The 26,608-nt window shown below is 43.5% G+C and overlaps 1 protein-coding gene across 1 annotated transcript; it reads right to left on the bottom strand.

The window, feature by feature from the left end:
- Nucleotides 1-4,627: 4,627 nt before the first annotated feature.
- On the bottom strand, nt 4,628-23,428 carry LOC118825069 (protein FAM222A). The gene is made up of 3 exons (XM_036595601.1): nt 22,556-23,428; nt 15,459-15,592; nt 4,628-7,105 (listed from the first exon to the last, which is right to left on the bottom strand). The coding sequence occupies exons 2-3, from the start codon at nt 15,547-15,549 to the stop codon at nt 5,727-5,729; spliced, it is 1,470 nt and encodes a 489-aa protein (XP_036451494.1). The 5' UTR covers nt 15,550-15,592; nt 22,556-23,428; the 3' UTR covers nt 4,628-5,726.
- Nucleotides 23,429-26,608: the final 3,180 nt, after the last annotated feature.

Genomic DNA, 26,608 nt, shown 5'->3' with positions numbered 1-26,608 from the left:
CCATGCTTTACAGTTGGGATGAGGTTCTTCTGATCAAATACTGCTTTGGTTTTCAGCAAACGTGGCTTCTGATACTTTGGCTGAACAACTCTATCTTTGACTTGCCTGTTCAATAACACATTATTGCTGGTTCTTTCCTAGATATTGATTAGCAAACTTTAGCCTTAGTCTTCTTTTTAGACAGCAAAGACTTCCTCCTGGAGCACCTCCCATGCAAGTCAAATTTGTGCTTCGTCTGATCTTGTTCGAATGGTAGATGCATGCAGTTTGACATCGAAAGTAGCAAGAACTACTTGCAGGTCAAATCTCTCTCTCTCTCTCTCTCTCTCTCTCTCTCTATATATATATATATATATATATAGAGGTGCACTTACTTTTTCCACATAAGGAAATTGCATTTCTGTTGAATTCCGTTATAAAAGGATGACAAAAAATGTTAATTTTGTTTAATTATATCACTTTTATCTACCAACATTGTGTAAATGAAGACTAGATATCTGTTTGTCCAAATATGCCAAAAAAGTCTTTTCACAGGGTGTACTTTCTTCTTCACATGGCTAAGTGTTAGTTACTTTGAGTATTTTAGTATTTTTATATAAAAATTACATTTGAAAGTAGCATTAAAAAACTTTTAACGTCAACATAAAGATGCTAGCAGACAACCTGATTTCTTAAACTTTTTTCCCGATTAAAATTAATGGATTAAAGCACATGTGTCAGGCTCCAGTCCTTGCGGGCCAAAACACTGCAGACTTCAGCACACTGCCTCATTAAACACACCTGATTCAGCTCATCAGCTCATTAGCAAGGCCTTCAGGAACTGAATTCAGAGCGTTAGATGAGGGTAAACGCTCATCTCCGCAGCACTTTGACCCAGAAGGTCCCCAGTTTGACATGCCTGGATTAAAGTGTTGATAGAAATAGGTAGAGCTGTTTCTGAACACTTGGGGCCCTAAGCAGGATGTTCTGAATCAGCTCTGCTCAAATATAAGTTTGAGGAATGCTCAGAAGAATACAAACCGAAGTACATGGAACTGAGTAAATGGAACTAAAATTACAACCCACATCTGTCGAAAGAAATAACTTTGAGAAGGAAATGAAATATATCTGCTTTAATAAACAGACCAGCTTTCTTTTAGCAAGGACTATTACCAAGTTGTGGCTTACAAGGCACTGTCTGCTCATCTCCAAGAGTGTGCGGTGCTGCAGGAACATCAGATTATCAAAAATATGTTAAGGGTTCAGACTGCTTGGATCATTTGAGTTGTGGCATTATTTGTGTATTACGAATTGGTTCAAGAGAGACAACCCTTACAAAAAAGTTCTATAGTAATACTATAAGAAACTGTTTCTGTAGTGTTGAAAGTCTATAATCTACAATATTTTCACCTGTATAATATTACATGCCTGCCTTATATTAATCTATAACACTTGTGTTCTATCCTGTAAACCATAGTAATCGTCTGAATTTACTGTAGAATCCTTTAGAGATTCCTGTAGTATTACTATGGATCTTTTTCATAAAAGAATTAAGCAACATGAACCAGATGCAGTTTACTTAAAGGGGAATTCCAGCCTAAAACTAGCATTTAATCTGTTGTTTGTCAAGTTATGTGATATAGTGCAGCCTTGCATCCAGCTTTATCGGTTTGACAGAATTGATGATTATGTATCCTTTTTGTTTTGTTTATCATTGCATGCATTAGGCAAATACATCGTAGAACCATTGAAGCAATATAGAAATCCTGACTCTTAGCATTGCTACTAAGGCTAACATATCGCTGTTGTCAGAAGAAAACCTTGTATCTCCAAAATGGTAACTTTACAGGAGAAGGAAAAAACCTGCTTTACTTTTAATGTAAGTCAATGGAACCAGACTTTTTTAAAAGTCATTTTAGGTCATTTCTTTTAGTCCATTTATCATGAAATTTAGATATAACATAAAGGGTAACAGGTATTTTCAAATTATGTCAACGTCAAAAACGGAGATACGAGGTTTTCTTCAGACAACAGCGACATATGGATGTGATATTTTGCATTTCAGAGCCCTTGTAGTTTTTGAAAAGCTCCTCTTCATTATACTTTAGAAGGGTCTTTAAACTGCGAAATCTCCCTCTAGAGACCACTGTAGGAAGCAAGGAGGCATGTTTACATAGACCACTTCTAAACTACTTTTTTTTTATGTATTCATTTTCTTCCATCCATGTGCTTTGCTTTTGTTGTCATTACTAATTGCATCCAGAAGAAGATTCCTGTTTTCCCGATTCATTTCCCCTTTAACGTATCGTTTCATCTTTTTACTTTGCATTTTGGGGTCATTGTCCTTCTAAGAAGCTTGTGTAGAGATTTGGCTAGCGCATGCTGTACTAAAGCGATTGCAAATGTTGTGTGCTGACCACAGAGGGCAAATTTTACAATCTCAAGTCTTTAACTGAAACAAATCCTGCTTCACTCTACCATTGGCTCCTGAGCTGAATCATCATAATGTTTACCCGTGTTGTGTTTAGATTGCCTCCTTTACTACAAGAGAATCTCTTGGAATTGCATAAACCATTTGGGCCTGAAATAAGGGGGGAAAAAAACCCTGAAGCCTTTTTGCATATCCGGGAAATCTGAAGATAAGAGGCCTGTCGCATTGCATAGGGCCATCTATTCCACAATAACTGCATAATATGCTTTATTAAAAGTAATATATTCTGAGACATTTAACCTGAGAGGGCTGCACATTTTTCACACACAAATGCAACACTGCAGGGGGAAAAAAAAAAAAGGAGGAAGAAGGCGGCCTTCTGGATCCCCCCCATTTCCATATATATGACTTTCTCAAGACTGTGGTGACTAAAGCTCTGGGCTTCTTCAGCACTTAATAGAGTATGGTGAAGAAACACGCAAGGTAAGATGCTACTTGCCAATAATGAAACCTGTATAATATATATACATATGTACATGCTTGCATGCATACATTGTGTGCGATATGAAATGTGTATTTACAGTATGGTAAAAAAAAGTCAGAGACCACCCTTTATTGAATTTCCAGTCAAGACAGCCATTAAGTCTAAATGATGCATTTTTCAGGAGATATTTCTGAGGAGATTAGATATAAGATAATCCACTTGCATGGAGAAGGGAAGCGTCAAGTTTCCAAAACCGGAATTCCAAAAACTCTAAAATATATAAAGAAGATGGGACTCCTAAGTTCTGGGCAAGACTTGGTAGACCACCAAAACTGTGACCATCAGATAAACAGTGCGTAAAAAGCTCTGCTCTTGCAAACCACAGGTGTTAATGTCCGTCTTCCACTGTGAGAAACAACGCTATGGGTCAAAAAGGATGTGTTGCTGTCAAGAAGCCCCCAGTGAAAAAGGAAATAGACAAAAAATAAGCCACAGGTGTTCTGAGAACAATGGACTGACCGCCCCAGAGTCTATACCTGAGAATACACAGATCATGAGAAGCAGAAAATGCAATCAACTTCTGCGACTGAACTTTGGAAAAGATTTCTTTGAAAAACCTGAAAAGAATGGAAGCTGTTATAAAGGCAAAGAAAGGATACAAAACACTTGAAAAACTTGTACTTAGTGGCTGTTTTGATTGGAAGTTAAATAAATGAAAGGCGGTCTCTGACCTTAGCATGGTACTGTACGTATACATAGTATAGATGTAGGTTAATAATGGCAATAGGAGCTTGCTTTGTAATCAATAGATATTAGATATAAAGGATAATGCAAGGCTAAGGTCCAGTTTCAGCAGGCATTACAGCTATAAGGGATAAGCACTGAAATATTAGTACAGTGGCAACAATTATACCTGGTAATAAGATATGCCTGCTGTGAATGCAACATGAATTCCGTGCAGGCTTTGCCAGTATTCAGTCTACCACTCGGTGGCTGGAACTAATGGCAGCCTCACGGCCTGGTTTCCGTCAGCACCTTTCTCTCTCTCTCTTTCTGTTTGCCTTCTATGCCCTTGAAGAGCTGATAAAAGAGGCTGAGGAGATGTGTGCGAGCTCAGGTCACACTGAAAGCTGATTAGCCCCTGTCCCCAGGGTGGATAAAGCCAGAGCAACCTCAATGCCCTGCCCTCAGAGGGTATCGCTGCTCTGCCTCTTCTCAGACACTAGGCCCCAACTGCCACTCGGATGACAGACCCGGGAGCCAACAGTGTTACGGCCTTTGCCGCCATCAGACACTGACACTTCGCATGGCCAAATATTTGGAAGCAATGAGGGAAAACTGTTCGAATGCCTCTTGTCCTCTCATTATGCACAATTTATGCTAATATGCAAACATTTAAGATAAGCGTTATGCCTGCCTGACTTTAGAACTAGTTAAGAGGTTGTGATTTATGTCTCCGCGGGGAATAGCGTCTGCGCCATCTTTCATTCTCCAAAAAAACGACAGACGAGCAGATTTAGAAAAACATCCCTAAATTAGATTTATTGACAATCTTAATCGTGGAGGAGGTTTCAGACAGTCATACATACAGTAGTAAATAGAGTCATTGAAGCATAACGTGGGGAAAGGGCTTATCTGCCAACATTATAATTGCACTTTTTAAAAACATCTAGCCCATTGTGTGCCATTTTACTCAAACGCTGCTTCAAAATATTCCACTTTGATATAAGAGAAAATGACATAACCAGTTGTGTATCTGAACGTCAGATACCCAGTAGTACCTTCTAACATTTTTACAGAAATTCAAATGTCAATAAATAATAATGAATAAAATAAGGAGAACACTGATGGAAAAATCCAGTCGAAACGCTCTTAAGACTTCACAGTAACTCATGTGGCTTAACATCAGGTCACTGATGGAGCCAGCTCAGTAGTGGATGCTTGGTTGTCCTTTCCTTCCCGTCCATCTCTCAGATTCATAAGGCCTGTTAAAAACACTGGACTGACTACAGTAGACGACGATAAACTAATAATCAACTTGCCAGAACCAGGCAACAAACCACATTCTGGTCATACCGCAGGTGTGAAAATTTAGATAAAACCATATTTGACATAATAAAAAAAAAACAAAAAACATTGGTCACATACAGATGGAACAGCTAGAATAAACATATTCATAAATATGTCTGTCTACTGGTAGACACAAACATAATACAGAAAAAAAATTCAAGTTTCCTTTTAAGATGAAATGTTCCTAGAACCAACCCATGCCAGAGAAATCTTCATATATATTTTTTTAATAACAGTGCAATTGGAAAAATTTATAACTATTATGATTGAGTACTATTAACAGGGCTTTACAAATGTCTGCCACCAAGAGTTCACTAGACTTTTTCTTTATTTTTTTTACGGTTTTCGAGTAAACAGCACAGACCTGAAGTTATCACGATGTCCTGTAACTAGTGGGCAGTTAAAGACTTGCTTCCTGTCACATATTTGGCAGCTAATCTGAAAAGGTATATTCAGATTCGTTTTCGGTTGGAAGTAAATGGTGCGATAACACAAAAATCCCTGTTGGTGCTAAACAGTATCTGAGTATATCTGAGTACTTCTTAAAGTCAGTCCAGTTAGCACAGGTGAAACTGCAACTCTCTGACCTTTTACAGTCAGTCAGGATTGCTGTTACCCTTTTAAGCTTTGCAAAGACCCACTGAGCCCTTTACCAATGGCACGCATCCACCAAAAGGCATGTCTGATACAAATTTACCCCTTGTTGCCTAATCCACAAACAGTCTGCTTTTCACTTCCCCGAACCCGGCAGCCTGACGCCCCCTATCTGAACACTGGCAGCTGGATGTGCGTGGGCTGGTGCTCAAGAAGGCGCGGCACGGCCACTGCCTCATAGCCACGGCCGAGCATGCGCTCCTTGATGCAGGGCGGGTGGATCTCGCTGATCAGGCACTCCAAAGACTGCAGGCTGCTGCTGAGGAGCGAGGCCTGGCACAAGCCCCGACCGGGCAGCCCACAGCATAGACCCGGGCCCACAGCGCGATCACCTGGGTACTGCTGCGGGTGGCGCTGGGCGTGAGCATGAGAGAGCCCCACTGAGCCCGGCGGCAGCTCCTGTGGATTGTAACAGTCGCTGTTGGGCGTGGCAAGTACACTGTTCCAAGGTGGCACGAAGAACTGGCCAACTGAGAACTCGCCGTGCATGGCTGCACAGTTTAGAGGTGAGGAGCTGACCTTGTCCAGCACACCGCCCGCTATGCTGGTCCCTGTGCTGAGCGTATGGGCCCTGTAGGGGAGCTGGGTCGTTCCTGCTGGCAGGCAGACATCCGGAGATCTGCTAATGGCAGCTCTGCTGCTGCTGCTGTTGTTGGCACTGTACATACGCAGGTGGCCCTGCTGATAGTGCTGCTTCTGCTGCTGCTGCTGCTGCTGATGATGATGATGTCTTTGCTGCTTGGGTTGCCATACAGCATAATCCATACTGTCCACGTAGCCTGAAGCTTTGGCCATATCAGCAGTTTGGGTGGGAAGCACTGCTCCTGAGTAGGCCAAGCTGCTCTGAGGAGGCCCTGCCATGCCGAAGCCGGAGTCTGCCACAGCCGTGGCTGCCTGATGGGAAGGGCTGGAATGGACTTCTCCAGGCACCTGCAGCCCCTGGGCATGAGAGGTCCTGGCCATCTGCCTCACCATGTTGTGGGCCATGTGGTCAGAGTGAGGAGCCAGAGCCAAGCTCTGACCACCAGAAAGAGTCACGGCGGAAGCTGCCACCATGACGTTGTGAGGCGCAGGGATCTTGGGCACCTCGGGAGGCTGGCAAAGCTCCACACTGTATGGCCTTTGCCTGTGCCTGTTAACTACACTGTTGTTGGTGGGTGGTGCATAAGGAGCCACCGCCATTTGGATAGGTGACAGTTTAGTCCTCTTGCCGTCTGAGCTCTTCACCACGCCTTTGGTCACAGTTGGAGCTTTGACAATGGCCAGCAAGCCTTGGTAGCCCCCAGAGTAGGGGTGAGAGTAAGGGCTGAAGCGTTGCCCTGTGGTGTCCAAACCATTGACAGTCCGACTGATTTGTTTGTGCTGGGGGACCCTGATGTTGGAGGGGAAAATCTTGATTGATAGCGGGCTGTCGGCTGTCTTCTGTGCGTAAGCGTCTAGCTCGGCAGCGGAGGGGTACCGCGGACCCTGCATGGAGCTCAGATCACCTACAAATAGACACAGATTTAGTTAGCGAAGCAGGTAAGCAGAGTGAATAATTCAGATAAAATTAAGGCAGTTCGCCACTTGTAAACAAAGCAAAAGCTTCTCAAATCCGAGGCACATTTTCTCAGAAAAAAATATGCATGGAGGTAATCTGACAAACATTCAGTGGAAATTAGGTTGAGTATATCCTCGTATTACAGCCTAGTTGATAATACACAAACTCTCAACAACATGAACAAAAACAAATATCTCCAATTGAGAGTTTCGCTGTCTGACAAAGCTGATCGTGCTGGGGTGCTCAGCAATAAACACAAGAAAGTGATGAATACTGGATGAGTAAAAATGATCAAGGAGCAGACATGAGACAAGAAAAATTGTCCAATAAAAATGGAGATATTGGAGTGTCTGCTCTATCCCATTTTTTCCCCCCACACGCTCTTCCTCTGCCTCATTTCCTCTTGTGGATGTTCATCCTTAGACATCTGCATCTTTCTAAAAACTCATTTTGTGGAGGGAGACACCCCGGGCAATGTTTGATCAGTGCATTATGAAATTAATTTGGTCTTTCTTCAGGACAAAATTGGATTACCCTGGGAAATCAAGAAAGAGATGAGGAGGGGGAGGGGGGGGAGCTAATTTTGTTTCAGTGGCTTGAGTGGAATTCATTTCATGCCGTTTGGCTATGCAACCCACTCAAAAGGGGCTCAGATATAAGCACAAGTAAGTGCTGGAGACCAGAAGAAGAAAGAAACTGCTAGACTCAGGCACACTAGGATTGAACACTCCACTGTTGTAGCCAAGCTACAGCCATCTCTTAGACATTATCAAACTAAAAAACAGAGACAAACACCATTAGCCGACAATGGTTATGATCGCTCAAGAAAAAGGCAGGTATTTTACAAGCATTGGTACAACTGTAATGAATAATAGAAGGTCTACATTTTGTGTTCCATTCAACCTCCACAGTTGAACAGACATACGGTACATAGCTTTAGGGCCGTTTCTACAGTAGTACTAGTGCATGAGCCTAACCTGTGCACTGAAGTCTAATAATGGAAAATGGCAATCTCCAAGGGGACCTGCATTCAACGGTGTACGGGAAAGCTGAAGGGACAAACCAAGATTGGATTTAAACACCATTATTCAGGCAATTTCATGGCTGTTTAGCTTGCCGCAACAAAGGGAAGACAGAAAAAGTGTTCCATTTCTAAGCAATAAATCTGCTGGCAGAAATTATGGCCAGTCCTCTGAATGACACCTTTATGGAATTTCTGACATGAAAAGAAAAGTGCTGAAATTAAGCTAGATTACTCAACAGTCAGCGAAAGCCACCGCAAACCCTCACAGGAGGCAAGCACGAAGGTCCGGAAAAGCTTCTAAATAAAACAATTCAGTTCGTTCTCCAATAACAGAAGCCATTTTAAGTGGCTGCTCAACCATGCGACGGCGAGCTCACTTGTTGTTCCTGTTCAGGATTGATTTGGGAGTTCATTTCATTTTCAAGCCCACAATGAGCCTCCGACTGTGAAAATGATTCAATCTACAAGATCCATCTCATAAAGGAAATAAATTGGGTGTTTAAAATGGAGGAAAGAGAAGAAGGGGAGAGTGCTATCAATGCGTCTCCCAGCACAGCACACTGCCTGCAGTCACACGGTGCTCACCAGGGGTCATTCATCACAATGAAGCACCAGAACTAGACAGACAGATGGGCAGGAATTTATATGTCATTGTTAAGAATCTGTGAAAGACCAGTGGAGGTAACAGATCACGAGAGTAGGGCCTATTTGACACGGGCGCTTAAAACAGTAGCAAAACACGACTCTGCATCATTGCTTTGTTCTGGCCTGGTTTCAAATTGGCTTGCTGTTTAGGAAACGCCTCAAGTAGCTTAAAATGTTGATGTGGCTTCAAAGGGCTTTGCACCTCATAAATTAAAGGATTAGAAATTTCTCTGAACTGGAAGAAGAATTTAATACATCACCTCCCCTCCACCCTCCCACAAGGCTTTGCATTGAAAGTCATGGCCATTTTGGTCATCTTTAGTCCATATTTTTTCTGTTCTCCAACATGCCAGTTCTCTGAGAGCTGTGGAAATATTGATTGATTCAGAATGCGTAATGAATTACTGTATGGCTGGGGAAGTGGCCCTAAGCTTTGAATGGTTAGGTACACTGTTTGACGGGGGGAAACAATTAGCATTCTGAACCCAAGCACTTAAATCACACAGAGCAGCCTAATTGCTAACCTTCCCGAATGCAGCATTGTCACAGTCTACTCCAATACTAGAGCAGAAGTTAGCTAGCAGCATATCCTCTCAAAACCTCTCCTGCACACACATCACTAAACCCAAAACGTTATTTGTTGTGTCTGCCTTACCCAGGGGCATTTCAGAGTGCTTACTAATTTACACTGTGTAAGCCTTTTAAGTGGCTTTCCCCCCCTTGCGTTAGGATTGCCTGAGGTGGGACACTTGGGATTCAAACGTGAGTGGTCTTACGCATGCAAGGCCATTACCTGGAACTCCCAGCACTGCAGCAGAAGGAACGGTAGGCGAACACATGCTGCTTGACTGCTCAGCTCAGGGAGGCAAGGTCAACCCTTCGATCAAACAAAGCTCTCAAAAGTGACTTCTATTACATTAGGTCGGCCCTGGAGGGAGAAGGGAGGGGGTGAGCGGCTCTGAAATCTCAATTAACACTCAGCTAATTAACTGCACACACGATGCGATACAGAATGAACTCTTTAAAGTAGGGCGATAACAAGAACAAACGGGTACGAGGCACGGTGAGGGGATAGGAGGGATGGAAAAGATGATGTAGAATGGGAGGGCAATGTTTTGACAGAGTGCTTATTATCGTTCTGTTCACACGAAGAGTAGCCAAAAAATGGCGATGAGCAATCTGAACTCAGAAAAGGGAAAAAGAACATGAGACCGTTAACAGCATTTCCAGCCCGTTTAAGTGTTATCGCTGCTAACCCCTGGACTGCATCCATCTCCTTATGAACACACACGAAGCTTTCAGCCCCAGTAAGCTGCCTAATCTTTTTTTCCCATGGTTACACTTGAAGCAGTTCCCCTCGGATCAGAGAGGAGACCTCATTGTTTTGTAGCTGTTTGAGTTAATCAGTGATTAACTGGGAAAACAGCCGAGGCTAAAAAAAGGAGCAGCACTCCCTCACTAAATTTCCACCAGGCCCTGATTCTCAACACAAGCCCAACAATCAAAACACAGGTACATTATCAGTAGCTTTACTTTCCATTAAGACGCCATTGGCTATGGTGCAAAGCCTTGGTTAAAGCTATTAGCCTGAGCTACTATTTGCATAAAACTATGGGAACGTGTCTATCTAAAGTTCACTGCATGTTTCTGTTAATAATTTCACTTTCAGACTAAGTACTTGGTGTTGAAATCACTGTCAAATTCACTACACATTAATTGACCACTCCTATTAATCCAGCAGGTCCTACGCAATCCTGTACTTCATTCATGCGCCACTACAGTAGCCCCTAATTAGGGTTGCCACCTGTCCAGAATTTTCCTGGATCGTCCTGGATTTTGGTTGTCTATCCAGGAAGAAAATTTCATTTCTGGATACAAAATGTTCTGAAATCTTAGCATTTTCATATGTTAGAATTTCTTACAAAGTATAAACTGCTTCATTGTATCAAATAAACCATTATTACCAGATTACCCTCAACACAGGGACAACTGTTTTAGAAAGTTGCACTGTTAGTGACAGGTTTAACACAGATTGCCTTGTGAGCACAGCGACCCATCCTCTGAATTTAGCCAAAAATCTAGCCACTAATCAAGCGTCCAGGAATTTTCTTTCCCCACTTCCTTCACAGCACTGAGACCTGACCTGCTGGGATTCAGCCCACATTACACTACAAGGAAGCTGACAATACAAGGAAGACCACTATTTACCTCACTGCCTAGTATTTACCTCATTAGAGGCAGCACTATATTCAACTTAGCTCTAGCCTGAAGTGTTTAGGTTTAAAGCTACTTCAGATATGACTTGATGTCAAGTATTAGCTTAAAGTTTCTTATGAAAGCATAAAGTGTGTATATGTAAATAGAAGTTTTAAGAGCTGCTAATTGAGAAAAACACTTCGCAGTTCTGCAGCAGTAAAATACAATAAGTCAAAGCCAAACAAACAAACAAAGGTTGTCTGCTACCTTATTGGCCTCACGCTCTCAATTCACTTGTTGAGTGATTCAGCAGCGTTCCATTAGTACCGCAGAGGATTGGTCGAGTGGCTAAAAAGCTGCAGTTAAGTCAAATGTGTAGGAGGTAGTCATCCTCTTCAACACAATTACATCAGTTAAAACACAGCAGCCCAAAATGCAGGATGTGGCTTTTTAATGTGCAGTGGATCAGAGGGCATGTTTAGCAGGAATCTCTCGCCACCACTAGACTTTCACCATAACGCCAAACACGGTTATGGAGTCCTGGGAAGTCCGCAAGGCCGCGAACCAACTCCCCCAGGAGAGCCATGCCCTTGTGAAGTGTTCCCAAGCTTTCACATGAAAAAAGCTGCAGGCCCTCCCATTATTAATATTAACCGACATTAATGCTAACTGACATGAATCCCAAAGCGGGCATCCGTGTGTGGAGGTGTCGCATTACAGTAGAAGGGTGCTGAGGATGGGCATGGGGATGTGAACGCAGACCTTTTCATACACTGCTTTATTAGCCTGTACGTGAAGATGCAGGACCTAAAGTTCTTAAATGCAAACATTCACTAAAAACACTAGAATCACCTGCCAAAGCTCATTTGATTGGATGTCTCTGTATCGGACAAATGTGCCCCCGCTCTCCTCATCAGTCTCTCTTCCTTCCCATTTCTGTGCCTTGGAGTTGTGCGCAGAACAATCCAAGAACAGAATAACCTCAGGGGTTAGCGCTTATTTATCTGTGCTCGAAGAGTCAGGCACGGATACCACTTTACACGAGTGTCACTTTCCATTTGGCTCAGGCCTGCCAGGCGCGTCGAGGGACGTGCACAGCTCGTCGGGGCTCCACACAGGCCAGCAGCGTGGGAAAAAAGGCCTGCCTAAACAGCCTAACCAGAGGCACATCGCTTCCCACAGCGGTGCTCCCATTACTACTCATCCGTATGATAAGAAGGGCCACATAGCACTCTCGCAGTTTCACTCATCTCCACATTCTTTTTAATGGCTGACAGTGTGAAGTGTTCCTCTAATGTTGTCTCGGTGCTCCTCTTGCACTTGACACTACAGGGGAGTGACTGACAAAAGAAGATCAAACCAAATATGAATGGCTGCCTTTAAACGAATCTAGACTAGCTTTACCCTTCAAGCTAAAAAGCTAAAATCAAAACCAGAGGACGTGCCCTTGTCAAGCAAGCTATGGTGATTAGCCTACTCTTGACTGTTTGCAATTTCCTTCCATTTGAAAGCAATGTTGTTCTGATTTGTCCTGAAGGATAACCATACTGGAAGCTCTGTTCTGTCGTGGGAAAAGTAACAGTTTAAAAGCTGGCTTCCAGTTCTTCAGACAGCGGCGATAAAAGGGTGGGGAGGAGACGCGAGATGCTGCTCAGAAGGCTACGTGAGCAAAGTCCTAAGTTCTGCCTGGCATGTTTGGTGCCAACAGTCACAACATGTTGCCAGGAATATGGCTGACTGATAAATCCTCAGGGCAATGCATGGTCCAGGAGTTGCTGAGGCAGACATATGCACTGTATACTCCTTACAGGGCTACAGTGGGCTCCCTTCCAAATAACAGATATGACACATGTCTCCAGGCAATTGCAGCTCCAACGATTCATCAACTGCATTTCACTCCAAGCAAAAGCCCTCCAGAGATCGAATGGGGGGGAAGAGAAGAATAGCGCATTGTAGAGCAGTCAGACCCTCTCAGCAGAGGAAACTCCAGTTTCACCGCTGGGTGGAACATCACCTAAGCCCCAGAATGCCCAGCCCTAGACATCCTAAGCACGCGGGTGTTGGGGTGTGTGCAGCTTTGCATGGGGAGGGGCTGTCAGAGCGCATCAGGCTCTTAGTGCTGCTGGGGCCTGCAGGTAAACAGGAGGAGAGAAAGGGGGAAGAGAGAGAGGGGGAGAGATGGAGAGAGAGGGAGAGACAGAGAGAGAGAGAGAGAGAGAGAGAGGCGCCTGAGGCTCTGCCTGCGGCAAAACAGGGCCCTTCTGTTCCAGCATTTAGCAGACAAGTGCTCCACTGATTCCAAATTAATATTTAATAACACGGCAGACAATGAGGTTTTACCCCAGCTGGATGTGGGGGTGTGGAGATTTGCTCCTGCTGTAACACAAAAATCTCACGCGGTTTTAGCGCCACGTTTGTGGATGAGAGAGACAATACGGACGACTTATTGATAAAAGCTTGACTTGCTCATTCTCAGCTGGCGCTCTCAATTCTTATCTTCAGAGTAGCTTAGGGTTCCAAATTCTGCTCACTACAAACCTCATTATGGGAGTGCGAGTTAGTTTAAATTGTGCAGTTTATCCAGTCCCTAACCAAACTACAAGACTCGTCATCCTTCTGCTTCATAATGAGAGATGATGTAAATAACACACAGAGATCAATTAGGGGCACACAGGCAAATCCCAGGCAGCCTCTCCATGAGCAAATAATCAGCGAATAATGATCAATGTCCATCGGATTCAACGGCGCACAACTTACCGGGATGACAAAATGCGCTCTCGTTAATTGTGAGCATAATGCATGCTGACAGTAATGATAATTAACAGACTCTGAAATCCATGTTTATGAAAATCACTCTGAACCGCTTTCGCAAACCAAGACAATGCGGATTTAATAACATGAAGGAGTCTTGAGGGGTTGCGCGCACAGTGTAAGGTTACTTTGGCTCTATGAAGTGGAGAAATTAGATCAATAGTGGATGATGTGTGGAACCGTGAAAGTCTGAGTTGCCCTTAGCGACCGTGCAAAACTCTCAATTAGAGAAAGGTCAGAGCTGATTCTACAGCGTTTGGAAACATGTCTGTCTGCCTTTCTTTACAAGCACCTCATGTACTGCCCACTACGATAAAGCAAATCAGCACAGTCTCGTTTTTATGCAGTGTGATAACCACGATGCACACTGATCTGCAATGCATACACAGCAGATCTGAATCATCCTTCAGTTCTCTGAAACACAGTTTTAGACTTTATGCATCACTTCAAAGTGACTAGTGCTGTTCTTCCGACATCTCTCCCCAGGGGAACGAGACCTCATCTCTATGATGACAGCCGGGCTGGAGAGGAGGCTGTGGCAGGTTGGAATCCGCCCTTGGAGAGGGAAGGCACGTCAGCCTGTGCTCTGCAGCAGCACTGATCAATGCCCTCATGAATTAAATTAAAGACGGTGCGATGGGTGTCACTGATAAGGGGCACGGGCAGGATTCAAACTGATCTGTGCTGGCGATAAACCTAGAACACTCTGGGAGCTGGGAGAGGCCAAGGTGAACTTCCCCTCTGCCTCGCCTCTTATCTAATCTTCCAACAGGGTCACCACTTTAGTCTGCTGTTCTTCCCCCAGAACTGGAGAGGCCTAATTAAGGCAAATTAATTCCAGCAAGTAGCCTAATTTATTAAGCTATGTTTTGCATCAGAGAGCCCTCGATTTTAAAAGGGCTCATCTTCAAGTACCCCCTCATTACCATGAGCGGCATCACTTGGGTAAGAGAAGCAGACATATGGATTCTATATGGGCCCGATCTAGTTATCTATATAGGTTAGTCCAAGTAGTCTTTTCTGAGAGTCCTACTTCAGAGTACCAGAATGAAAATGTATCCACTGTTCTGAGCCCTAATGGATGAAAATCCATCGTCTGGATGGAGGATCCATCATCCACTCAATACGCTTAAATCATGAAAATCAAAGGTTAGGTTACCTCTGAAAATTGAATTTACTGTGGTATTTTTTCAGTACCTCGCTCCAGTAAACCTTTTTTCTCCCGCCCTACCCTTCTCTTTCTTTCCTTTCTCGCTTTCTCCCCCACTCATAAAAGCACCCCTTGCCATGACGAGGCTGGGTCTGGTGAGATTGTTCCAACACCTCTGGATAAAGGGCTAAGCTCCACTTCAAATCATATGTTATTGCGGCCAGAGGGGCCTTCTGGTCCTCCGGTTGGAGAGGTGACAGACGAGGCTTTCAACTTCCCACATCAGACACCCTCCTTCCAATTGCAGGTGACCATGCAGAGAACAAAGACCTCACATAAAGATACGGGAACTATAAACCTTCTACAGTGATGTTCTTTGGAGCTTTACTATCTGCTGGAGAGTACATCGTTGATACTGTTTCCCACATGTGGAGCCTAACGACCCACAGAAAGCTCATGTCCCTTAATGCTTACTTTTCTGATTGATGGGGGTGTCCAGAATCTTGCCAGCACACACTGGGTGCTGGGCTGGTTGGTTCTGTCTTCTCTGCAGGCACGCCAGCATGGTGCAGCTTTGGGCTCTACGGCTGGGAGACGCCTCGAGGAATCTGTGGTGAAAGCAAAGGACAGTCACTTCTTTGAACATCTGAACTGCAGCACATCACAGTCAAGCAACCCCTTGCTGTCCCTGTCACAAATATGATACCATACACAGCATATTCTAACTGGAACCAGCCAATCCAGAGATTCACTCTTGCACATAGCTAAGAATCAGATGCATGAAACTTGTACTGATTGTACAATGTTAATTAGAAGTACGTATTACCAGTATTAATATTTGGTCGCTGTAAGGACAAAACCTTATATCTCCATTTTTTTGTATAATTTGAAAACACCAGTTTCCCTTTACATATTGTGCTGACAATTCATGATGAATGGAGCAAAAAACTGCACCAAAATTACTAAAAATATATTTACAATAACTTACATTGAAATTTAGGAACATTTTTTCCCCTTATCCTGTGGCATTACCATTTTGGAGACATTAGGTCTTGTGCCAATGATGTGTGATATCCAGGGAAAACAAACAAGGACTTATCACTAACATGACAGAAAATTACTTGTCAAGGATATCAACTGTCCAGCTCTAGTTAAAATCTAAGGCTGTGTGTCTCCTCTCATTTTATCACCCTCACCAGAGCTATGTTGAATTTTTTTCATTTAGCCACACAGGAACAAAGATAGTAGTGACTCAGCAAGCGTTTGTCTTTTGGTGGGATTTGGTGGGAGGGAGATGCATGCCGAGCTGATGACGGCACCAATCAATCTCCCAGCATGCCATAAATCTCACCTCCCTCTGTTTCCCACTGCTAAGCTATATAAGGAGATACATCCAGGGGCAAAAACTCACAGGGATAACAACACAATGCCACTACAGACTTAACAATCTAAGCTCCCCAACTTGTCTCTATCAGAGGCTCTCTAAATAGAGGCATCTATCAAGATGTCCTTTCAGCTTTTCACCTATTTCTTATTGAGTAATCTTTTAATGGTTGGTATTACTGTGCTGTGACCTTTACCTTTTACCCAGCTAATTGCAATATACCTCATTCAATTACTTTTTGTGTTAACAAATCAATCTGCCGTCCTTATAGGTGATCGGATGGCGGTAGCTGGGCTAGATCTTATACTTTAGGCTAATCACTGTTGACTTCCCATATCCATCTGTTTATTTGGTTCTCGCCTTACTCTTTTTTCCGCCCCTCAAAATCCCTTTTTGATTTATTTCCCGTCCAACTTATTACTCTCATTTTTCCTGCAGGTTCCACGGGGCAGCCGTCTAAGTGAGTTCCTAACTGGAGGGGAGTGCTCAAAAGCCATCTGTATAAACTTGATTACCTACACCTCAAAGGATAAAAGAAACAGCCTGGCTTTCATTCTCGTCAGGAGCCTGGAGAAATCCCCCCCACCCTTTTTTTTTTTACCCAGTACACACAGAGAGCCTCTCTTCAAACCACACAACCGGTCTGTGATCACAGACAGCTGAACAGCTAAAAGCCTTTCTCCCGACTATTTTGTGAGAGGACCAATTTCACAACAAGGCTTCCATTACTGCACATTTGTCAAAGGAAGATGCAGGTTTTGGAAGGGGGAGTGGGGGTGGGTGGGTGGGTAGAGAAGAGAGACAAATACGGGATCTCCCGGGAAATGCCTGCACAGCTTTATCAACAGGAAATGAGAGACGATTGTGAAACTGCCATCCATTACTCTTGCGAGTGGCTCAGGGATAAAAATGCATTAAGACACTTTCCCCCCTTTTTTCGAGAGCAAAGTGCTTTGTTTATGGGGACAAAAAAAATATATATCTATTCAAAGCAAAGAGTGAATAAGAGAGTAGGGCAGAGGAAGAGACGCACAAAATAAGGCCAAACAAAGGCTGCAACAACCCCTCTGGCGTATCCCATAACACGTGTACTGCCTAGGAGGCCGAGTGCTTCGGTCCCATCCCTACTCCTCACTATTAGCGAAGCTTACTTTTCACAAGCGCTCACAAAGCCTTACGAATCGCAAACGGCCTGGAGAAAAGTGCTCCCTATTGGCAACGTAATGTCTCTTTGAATGACAGCCAGTCTGTCTCCTTAATTCTATTATGCCAAATGGCCTCGAAAGCTTCTTTCTCCAGAGGACACTGTTTTCTCGTGCCTCCATCATGCGTCACAGTTCGAACTGCGAGTTAGGGTGACAAACTTTGAGCGGCAAGGACAGTAAATCCTTGCCACTTTTCCGTGGCATCAGTCCCGCCGATAAGAGCGCTTATCGGCTGCGATGCGGCCTAGCGAGGGCCTGCCAGGGAGATAAGGGTCCTGCACACCACTGCTGATCTTTTGTCTCCCAAGGATTTCTGATAAGATCGCACTGGCAGACAAATTGTCCCCTCCATTCTGGTATTTTCCCCCTCTCTTTTTCATCTCTCTCCCAAGCCTGGAGGGGAGCTAGATGGAAGGTGTCTAATTGTACATGCTACAGTGCGTAGCTGGGAAAAGAAGAGTGTGTGCAAAGATAAGGTCACGTTGCAGAACGAAAATTGGGGGCTGCTTGGAGAAGGTGGGGGGGGGGGGACACAGCCGTAGCTTTATTCACTTATGCCCAACAAAGGACAGAATGTTGAGATCCTTTTAAATCAAATCTTATCCGTGCAGAATCCCTTTGAGTGCAAAAGAGTAAAACCAATGGATTAGGCACGGTAAGCTAATTGCACGACAAGTGAAAACAAAGTAGCAGCATATATTAGTTCAGTAAAGCGGGCTGTGAGTAAGCTACAGAAGGCAAACTTGGTCGCTGTAACAGACCCAAGCACACACTTAAAGTAGGTTGGCGAAAAAGGCCAAGATATGCAGAAAATAGTCTTATCTTTACAACACAAAGTCACGTATATAGATAAAAATTTAGATAAATGTTCCCCCACATGGACACCATATAATCCCTTCATTTTGTTTACTTCCTCCCGCACCTGAAGCAATCTTATGTCGCTGAGTAAAATCAGAATAACGCAGCTCTGATAACCCTCCACTCCTACTCAAGCACGCACACACATACAGAACCACTTCCCACTCTCAGCTTTACAGCTCTCAAAATCCTGAGTTAATAATTAGATGATAATGAAAAAAGGTTTAAGCCAGGCACTCTTTCACTCATTGGGTTAGATAGGATTAGCATGAGAGTGCTATGGTAATTTCTTCTCCTTCCCCTCGGTGTCATCCTGGCTACACCCCAGGGGAACAAGCCAACAGTCAGTCAGAGTGCTCAACATGATAGCAGACTGACAGTGACAATATATTAGGGGGTTAACTGATCGTGAAAATATATTACAGCTGTATTTCAGTGGCAACACTGCTGTGCAGTGCTTCACATTAAATTTCTTGTAGGACTTCCACTAGAGAGACGTACTGCTATTAGGTCCACTTTCCAGCATTGGGTATTGTGAAGTTAATGCATAGCTCATGCCACTGATTCAGAGACAGATTGTGTTTAGAGTCAAATAACCTGAATAAAACTGCCTTTACTACCTTGAAGAACGACTACTACATTTTCATAGGTCGATTAAATAAATGTCATAATATGGCTGTAGCCTGGCAAAATCAGGTTTACATCGACTTCCTTTTGTGTGTGTCTTGCAGGTTTGAGCTATGAGAAGTGGAGTCAAAAACCCCCCACCCCTCCCCGAAATCCAATGGCTTGGTCTGCGGACTCTTCCAAATCAGTAACTCTATTATGAGTGACAGCGATGGAGGAGAGGGGTGGCTGCTCTGCCACCTCCTCCAGCATGAGCCCCCAGTATGACGCTGGCAATCCGGCAGCAGGAGCAGGGGGCTGAATGCCACATCAAAAGCCTGCGTTTAGCCTCGCTGAATGCGCCGCTGTGAAGAGGCTACGGCTGGCCAGCGCCGCCACCGCTCTGCGCTGAATAGCCTCCCCTCTCTGTGGAAATGGGATCCTCTCCGAAACAGTGAAAAGATAGCAGAGCCATTTCCCCCCGGCCTGGGGGCTGCCAGGGGAGGCAGTTTGACAGACAACGGCGGCGGATTCATCTGTAAAGCTCCTCATGCATTTTTAATGGAATCTATTACTTCAGGATTAGGAGATAAGAGACCGGGCCCTGGTTAAATTTTCTGATAGTTAGCATAATTGGGATCAGAGGCGCAGAAGAGAGACAAAGATTTCTCTCCTTTTCAAACATGGCTGGGCTGTATAACCTCTTAACCAAGTGCACAGGTGCCTCACATAAAGAAGGTGGTGGCTGAGATAAACAGCAATGGGCTTGTTCACATTAGCATCAGACGCTGTTTGAGAAAAAAAAAAAGGGGGGGGCTCAACAGGGCTCTCATTTCTTCTCACCAGTCTATGAGGTGCGAATGTAAATATACTTTGTCAAATGTAAATATACTGGGCTAACTGTATTAATTCCTAGTTCAAAGCATATCATTATTCCACTGTCAGTAATATATGCCTGTATATTGCTGTGGCCTGACACAATCTGTAATATTAACAAAAGTGTGCTCTTGTCAGAGGCTTGTGGGTACACAGAGCAGAACTGGCCTGTCTTCTCTGCTCTGCCTATGCCCCCACCCACCGAGCAGGCAGGGCAATTCATTATGCTGTTAAGGGTCACTGGTTCCTTCAAGTCATTAAAAATGGTAATAAAACATAGAACTCATGAAAAAGATTGGCCAAATGTTTCCCGCAGGGTATTCACACGGGAAGAACTTTTTTTTTTTCCCCTCCCCGCTTAGGCCTAATGAACGGCTTGGCACAGAAGGACCCAGAGGAACTGAAGAGTTCCAGGAGAAAATGGACTTTACTCAGCACGCTAATCCAAAGTGACCTCCACCTGCTGCCCGTTCAATGAGAGCAGGTTAGAGCGCTTCAGCATTTCCCAAAAGCAGGAGAAATTATTACCAAAGACTTACATAATGGTACATTGCTGTAAATGAGTTTCAGCTTCTTTTTTGCACTGGTGGCAGGAAAAGAAGAGGAAAGCAGCCTGAAAGGCTTCTGTAATCTTGAGTAAACACCGTACGCTCCCTACCCCCACCTCCGCGAGCTCCATGCCCCTTAGCCCCCTTTCACCCCGGCTCCTCATCCCATAAAAATAAAAAGACCAATTAGGCAGATTTCAAAGGATGGCAGCCAGCCTATAATTACACACGACATCCTTAGGAGATAAAAGGTGATTACTGTGGATGCAGGGGGAAAATTGCTTAGCAACCAAGAGATTGACATTATCCCTGTAAGTGGAGCTGGGTGACCATCCGTCCGCTCTCTGAGGTCACTTAACCTTCCCAGAGCACCCTTATCTCAGCCTTCATTTAACACATAGTCTCACCATATCAGAAGAGCTTGTTGCTAGCTTTGGGATGGTACTGAGTGCAAAACAGCCTGGCAAAGCTAACAATAACACATGTATTGATACTTGAAGAATGTTAAGACATAGTTTAAGGGGGGAAAAAATAACTGTGTACTGCAAGAATACTTGAATATGCAATCCATCTCCTGCCTTGAGACAAGATGGATGTGGGTAAACAACAGGAGAAGTATACATTGTTAAAGGGGTCTAGGGAACTGTAGTGTTAGCCCATGTTCCAGTGGCTTCTTGGCTAAGGTAATGAGAAAGTGCAGTAGCGTTTTGAGTACAAGCCCAAGGCCATTAGCTGGCAAATATGGACAGGAATACACACTGCAGCAGGAAAAGAGGGCAGTCAGGCAAAGGGATGACAAATCTCATGTCTTCATAGAAAGGTAGTGGAAACGCTGATTGGACATAAAATCAGAAGCCAGCCTGAAGAGAAATGCACTGTTTGGAATACATCTCGTCTACTGTAGTTTTTTTTCCTCCCTTGGCCTAAAACACAAGAAAGAGAGCGCTGTGGAACTATTATACTGATAACAGGCCCTCACTCAGAGCCATATGCCATGAAAGTCAATGCTAATCTTTGAATGACTGTTAAAAATGCAGACTTGACCTTTTCCTTAAAATACTGTGTCAGGTACCCAACGACAGAGGCAACGTACAGTAAATGCAATCTAAAAGTAATTACTTTGGCTTTAAATGTCATCACATTTCGTGTAACGCTCATCTGAGCGACATATAAAATTAAGACTTTCTGCTGCAGCTTTTCAAACCACAGACCCTGTCAAATACGCAAAGACGGCCCAGTAAAACTGACTGGATGTCAGCTCATGATATATGAATAAAGCAATTTCCTTAAGGCTTGGCAGAAAAAGGGTGGGGGGGCTTTTGCTCTCCTCCTTCTCCCCTTTCTTAGCATTTAATTACGTTCCCCAACTCAAAAGGCCACAATGTTTATTTCATGCCTGGGATTTGCCTAGACGTACCAAAATGTCACATGAAATCAGGAGTGGGCTTCAGAAAGAGCAGGGCTTGGAGGAAAGAATTCATAAATGCTGTTGGGGGTGAATTACGACTTTTTTTTTTGGACACCACAGAGTGAGTGAATGGTACAGTGGTGAAACCTTCCATTTCAGGAAGGGCTCCTCGGATGGTGTCCGACCAGACGTGATGGCAGGGCACTTTCACACGGAGTCGACTTGTCTGCACGACCCACGTTTTAGCACCTTTTCAGATCAGGTAGGAACTGGCTGGACCATAAAACTTCCTCAGCCTCAAAGGCGGTGTTTATAGGCCTCTCCTTTTCCCTCTAGCCCTGACAATAGAATTGCCGTCTTCACCGAGGCTTTGAAAGGCCAATAATCCACTTCAAAGCGTTTCCTGCAGCCATAGGGACTCTGGCACAAGGCCCCCTTTATTACAGTGGCAGTCAGCTGACATGAAAGGCAATATGGGCCTAGATAGACAAAAAAGGGACAATTCACCATAAAAACAACAAAACCCCAAAATGCCCCACTGCATTTGACTGGATGAAAGGGATGCAGCCCAAGCCACTACTTTGGCACTTAACCAACACACGAGGTCTTCTTTATCACACATAATACGAATAACTGTTACTCCAGTATTTGTAATACAAACAGAAAGGGTAAGGAGACATATTTACCATAAATTGAAGCGTAGACGGGCCTCCTATATCCACATAGGGTCCCGGTGTGCTTTAAAATCGTCTTATTCCGACAGAAAACATGCCCTCAGTTCCGCAATAACACGTTTACTCTCTCAACCCGAGGTTCTGTTCGCGTTTTTTTTTCACGACCACAAAAAAGCGAGATGTATGAGAGAATGAATCCAGTCTCATGGAGGGTTCAGCGTCCCCCAAAACAGGCTATCCAGACGCTCGCAATTGGCCCAAGAACCGAGGCTATCCCAAGGCGCAGTTTAAAGCCGAAATCTCCATGAATTTTCCCCTCTCGGTGAGCAGAACCTCAGTCGAGTGTCGTCGCTCTCGTCTCCCCGGGTTTCGTGTTCCGGCGACGGTGAAGCAGCGTCTGCACGAGCCGATAACCGCGCTGCATTATCGGACACTCACTCGCTCGACTCAGCTACCGTCCACCGTGCCTGGCGCGACAGACTATGCGAATAAATAAGGGGGAAGGCTTTATTTCTGGATGAACACACCTGCTTACCGAGCTCTTTCGCCAAACACAGCCGCCCCACACAGACAGAAAAACGCCACAGCCAACCTACCAACGGACTTAACGGACCGGAGAAGCGACGCTACACAGAGAGAACACGAAGCGGAGCTAACCGTTAGCTAACCTAACCTAGCCGAGGTTAAACAGCTAACAACAGCAATTTTGCTGCTTTTTCGTCGCCCTCTCTGCTCCGCCAATGCCCAACCGGCGACGGCAAAGTTCACTCCGACTGTAGCGACGGTCTGTTTCCATCAAATAAAAAGGAAAAGCTGGTTAAAGAGGCAGCCGTGTTGATTCAGGTATCGGCTCCCGAGCCGAGGCTGCTCTGTTCTCCATGCCCGACAATCAATACGCCTGTGTACACAACAACGGCTCGTCCTAACGATTCCACTAGCCGGACGCCAAGCCAATCAATTTGCAGCGTCTGTTTGAATAAATCAACGTTTCGGCCAATCGGAGGTGAGAGTGGGCGGGGAGAGGGGTGTGACGCGGGCGGCGTCCAGGCAACAGCTTCTTCCCGAGCACGCTGAAAATTCGCGGAATTATTTAAAGGGAAAGCAGCAGAGAAAAAACACCAGTGCATATAAACACAGATTAGTACTAAGCTCTGTGGTTACATTTACTCAGTTCTGTGTACTTTATATGCATTTCTACTTGTGTTAGCTTCTATACTCATACTCAAACATGTTTGTGAAGAAGTAAATCTACTTTTCCCTCTGTTCCATTTTAGTCCTTTCACATTTAGTTCCCAGTCCCTTCGTCAGGCCTAATTTAATTCTGTTCTGTGGGTGACGGCACCTGGGCCGCTTTTGCTCACGTCTCTCACATTAGCTTTAGCTTTTTATTTTAGATCAAAAGGATACCAAAGAGAAGAACAGACTTCAGTGTCTGTGCTGATGGATGTTTCACTGCAATCCTGTAGGGAACTGAGCACTTGAAGATCTTTTTGCTCTTTTTAGTAGCTACCCCTTAAAAAGGTCCTTCAGTGGTTGCTTAGGAAAGGGAATAGTTAGATGTATGCTCTTAGCAAAAAAGGGCTCTATATACTACCAAAAAATGGTTCTATGACCTTTTTTGGTGCAGCATTTTTAAAAGACTTTTTAAAAGACAATATACTATTGGTTTTCCATCACATATAAGAACTATTGCAATCCATGCAATAAACCATTTTGCACTACAGTTACATATCTATGTATTTTTGTTATTAGAGAACCCTTCAAGAACCATTTTAAAGGATATAAAATTGGAAAATCTGTTGTACAGTCCTATGCAAAAGTCATTACCCCGGTCATTCATTCAGCTTACAGTGCACAGTTCATTCAAGGGTTCTTCAGTAAAGACGTTGGTTTTCTATAGAACCATGAACACGAAAACCCTTTGCATGATTAAAGGGTTCTTCGCATTATGAAACAGTTCTTCAGTTTGTGCTGTAGATGGTTCTATACAAAACCTTTTTGAAAAGGACCTTTTTGAAAAATGTTCTATATAGCACCCAAAAGCTTGACATCATAACAATAGAAGAACGCTTTTTGGTGCTACATAGAGTCCTTTTCAAACAGGTTCTATAGAGAACCATCTACAGCACATTCTTAAGAACGCTTTCATGATGCAAAGAACCCTTTAATCATGCAGACAACACTCAAACAACCATTTGCATGTTTAAATGGTTCTTTGCATGGTGACATGGTTCTACAGATTGATGGAGAATGTGTTGTATATGTGTTGAACCCCAAAAAGGGTTCTGCTATTGTTACAAGGTTGACATCATTTGTTTTTAAAAAGGTTATAAATTGAACCAAATACGACAAATTCCCCATCAATCTGAAGAACATTCCACCATGGAAAGAACCGTTTAAGCATGCAAATGGTTCCGGGAGTGTTGATGGTTCTATCTAGAAACATCTTTACTAAAGAACCCTTGAAGAACCATCCTTTTTTAAAGAGTGTACTGAAAGTGTAATGCATTACATGTAGCAGTAAAGCTGTGTATCCTAAAAGAACGTGTAGCTGTTAAGAAGCCATTACTGAGAAAAAGACACAAAAAGGAAAGACAGAAAAATGTCAATGAAAACAAAGAAGCTGTTAGTGTTCTCAGAGCAATGGACTGACCACCCCAGAGTCCAGACCTCAACTTCACTGAAAGTGTGGGATTAAGTGGATTGTGAGAAGCAAAAAACGCAACCAACTTCTAAAACTGAACTTTGGAGTTGTGGAAAAATATCCCTGCAGGTTTCTTTGGAAAACTGAAAGCGAGTCTCCTGAAAAGAATGTAAGCTGTAATAAAGGCAGAGCAAATACACAGTACTGTGCAAATGTAATGTTTTAAATTACATTAAAAAAGCTATTTACCTGGACAGTAGGCATTTATTTGCTTGGAAGAATACATACAATACATTAAATACAAATAATATAAATACAATGAGTATTGATTTTACATATGTCAGTGTGTTAGTATGTAAACCCTTTCCAAGCCTCTCCTCAAGGAAGCACAGTATTATTTGTAGTTGCTATCCAATACGTAGTTTGGCTATCCAATACTTCTTTAAGTTAAATCAAGAGTGCTAGTGATGAAATGTACTAAATCCAGGGAAATCTGGGACCAAACTTTGTTTATTTGCATCTGTTCTATCATATATGATGACTTTACAAACAAAAACAAACTTATTTACAAGAAAAATGGTTTTAGGGGAATGTTGTTGTTCTATGCATGGTAAACATGAGCTGTAGTGAAGTAATACTCATGTTTGACTGTGACATTAGGCAAATCAGTACATTTAGGATTACTTGTTTATCACGTATCCCTTTGTTAGAGCTGCTGAAATGTAGATGGCACAGTTAACTTCTTTGTGTTTTTAACATTGTCGTTCCATTCAGGATAAACTGTAGGCCTAAATTTTCTCTTTTAAACCAACTAAGATTAACTAAACATGAACGATGGAAAGCTCATGTGTTTAACTCCTCAGTCGTGTATTCATGTTGTAGTTATAATTCTTGAGAGTCAACTGAACCAAAGGCAGCAAAGCTGGAACATAAGCTTCTGTTGTGGGCAGCTGATTCCTTGCCCCTGCAATGTCGCTCCTTTTCAGAAGCTGGACCCCGACTGTCAAAAACAAACCAAATCCAATCCACAATTTTGACAGAATTTAGTGATTACCCCTGTAAATGCTCCCCTTGAATTGAACACTTGCACAATGACAAACAGCCAGGTTCACGAAGGCCTTTGTGTGCTTGCAAAACTGGCATAGATTCACGGCGCATTTTCAGTTTTATGTCCTAAACCCTTAGAAATCCTGTTATTGCTGTTGTTTTGCTGCGCTATTCAAATGTAATTACATAATTAATCATACAGTCATACGATGAATTACAGTGAAACACTTGAACAACCCCAGTTAAATTACATGTTTTGTTGATTTTCTATATGAAGCAAACCTAAATATGGTAATTTTTTGCAAATCTTAATGGACAATTTTCCATTAATATGTTAAACTTTTCTAGTTTAACATATTAGAAAAATAAAACTG

The sequence above is a fragment of the Colossoma macropomum genome, unplaced genomic scaffold, assembly GCF_904425465.1.
Source record: "Colossoma macropomum unplaced genomic scaffold, Colossoma_macropomum, whole genome shotgun sequence".
Lineage (NCBI taxonomy): Eukaryota > Metazoa > Chordata > Actinopteri > Characiformes > Serrasalmidae > Colossoma > Colossoma macropomum.
This window is presented reverse-complemented; position numbering and strand designations above follow the sequence as displayed.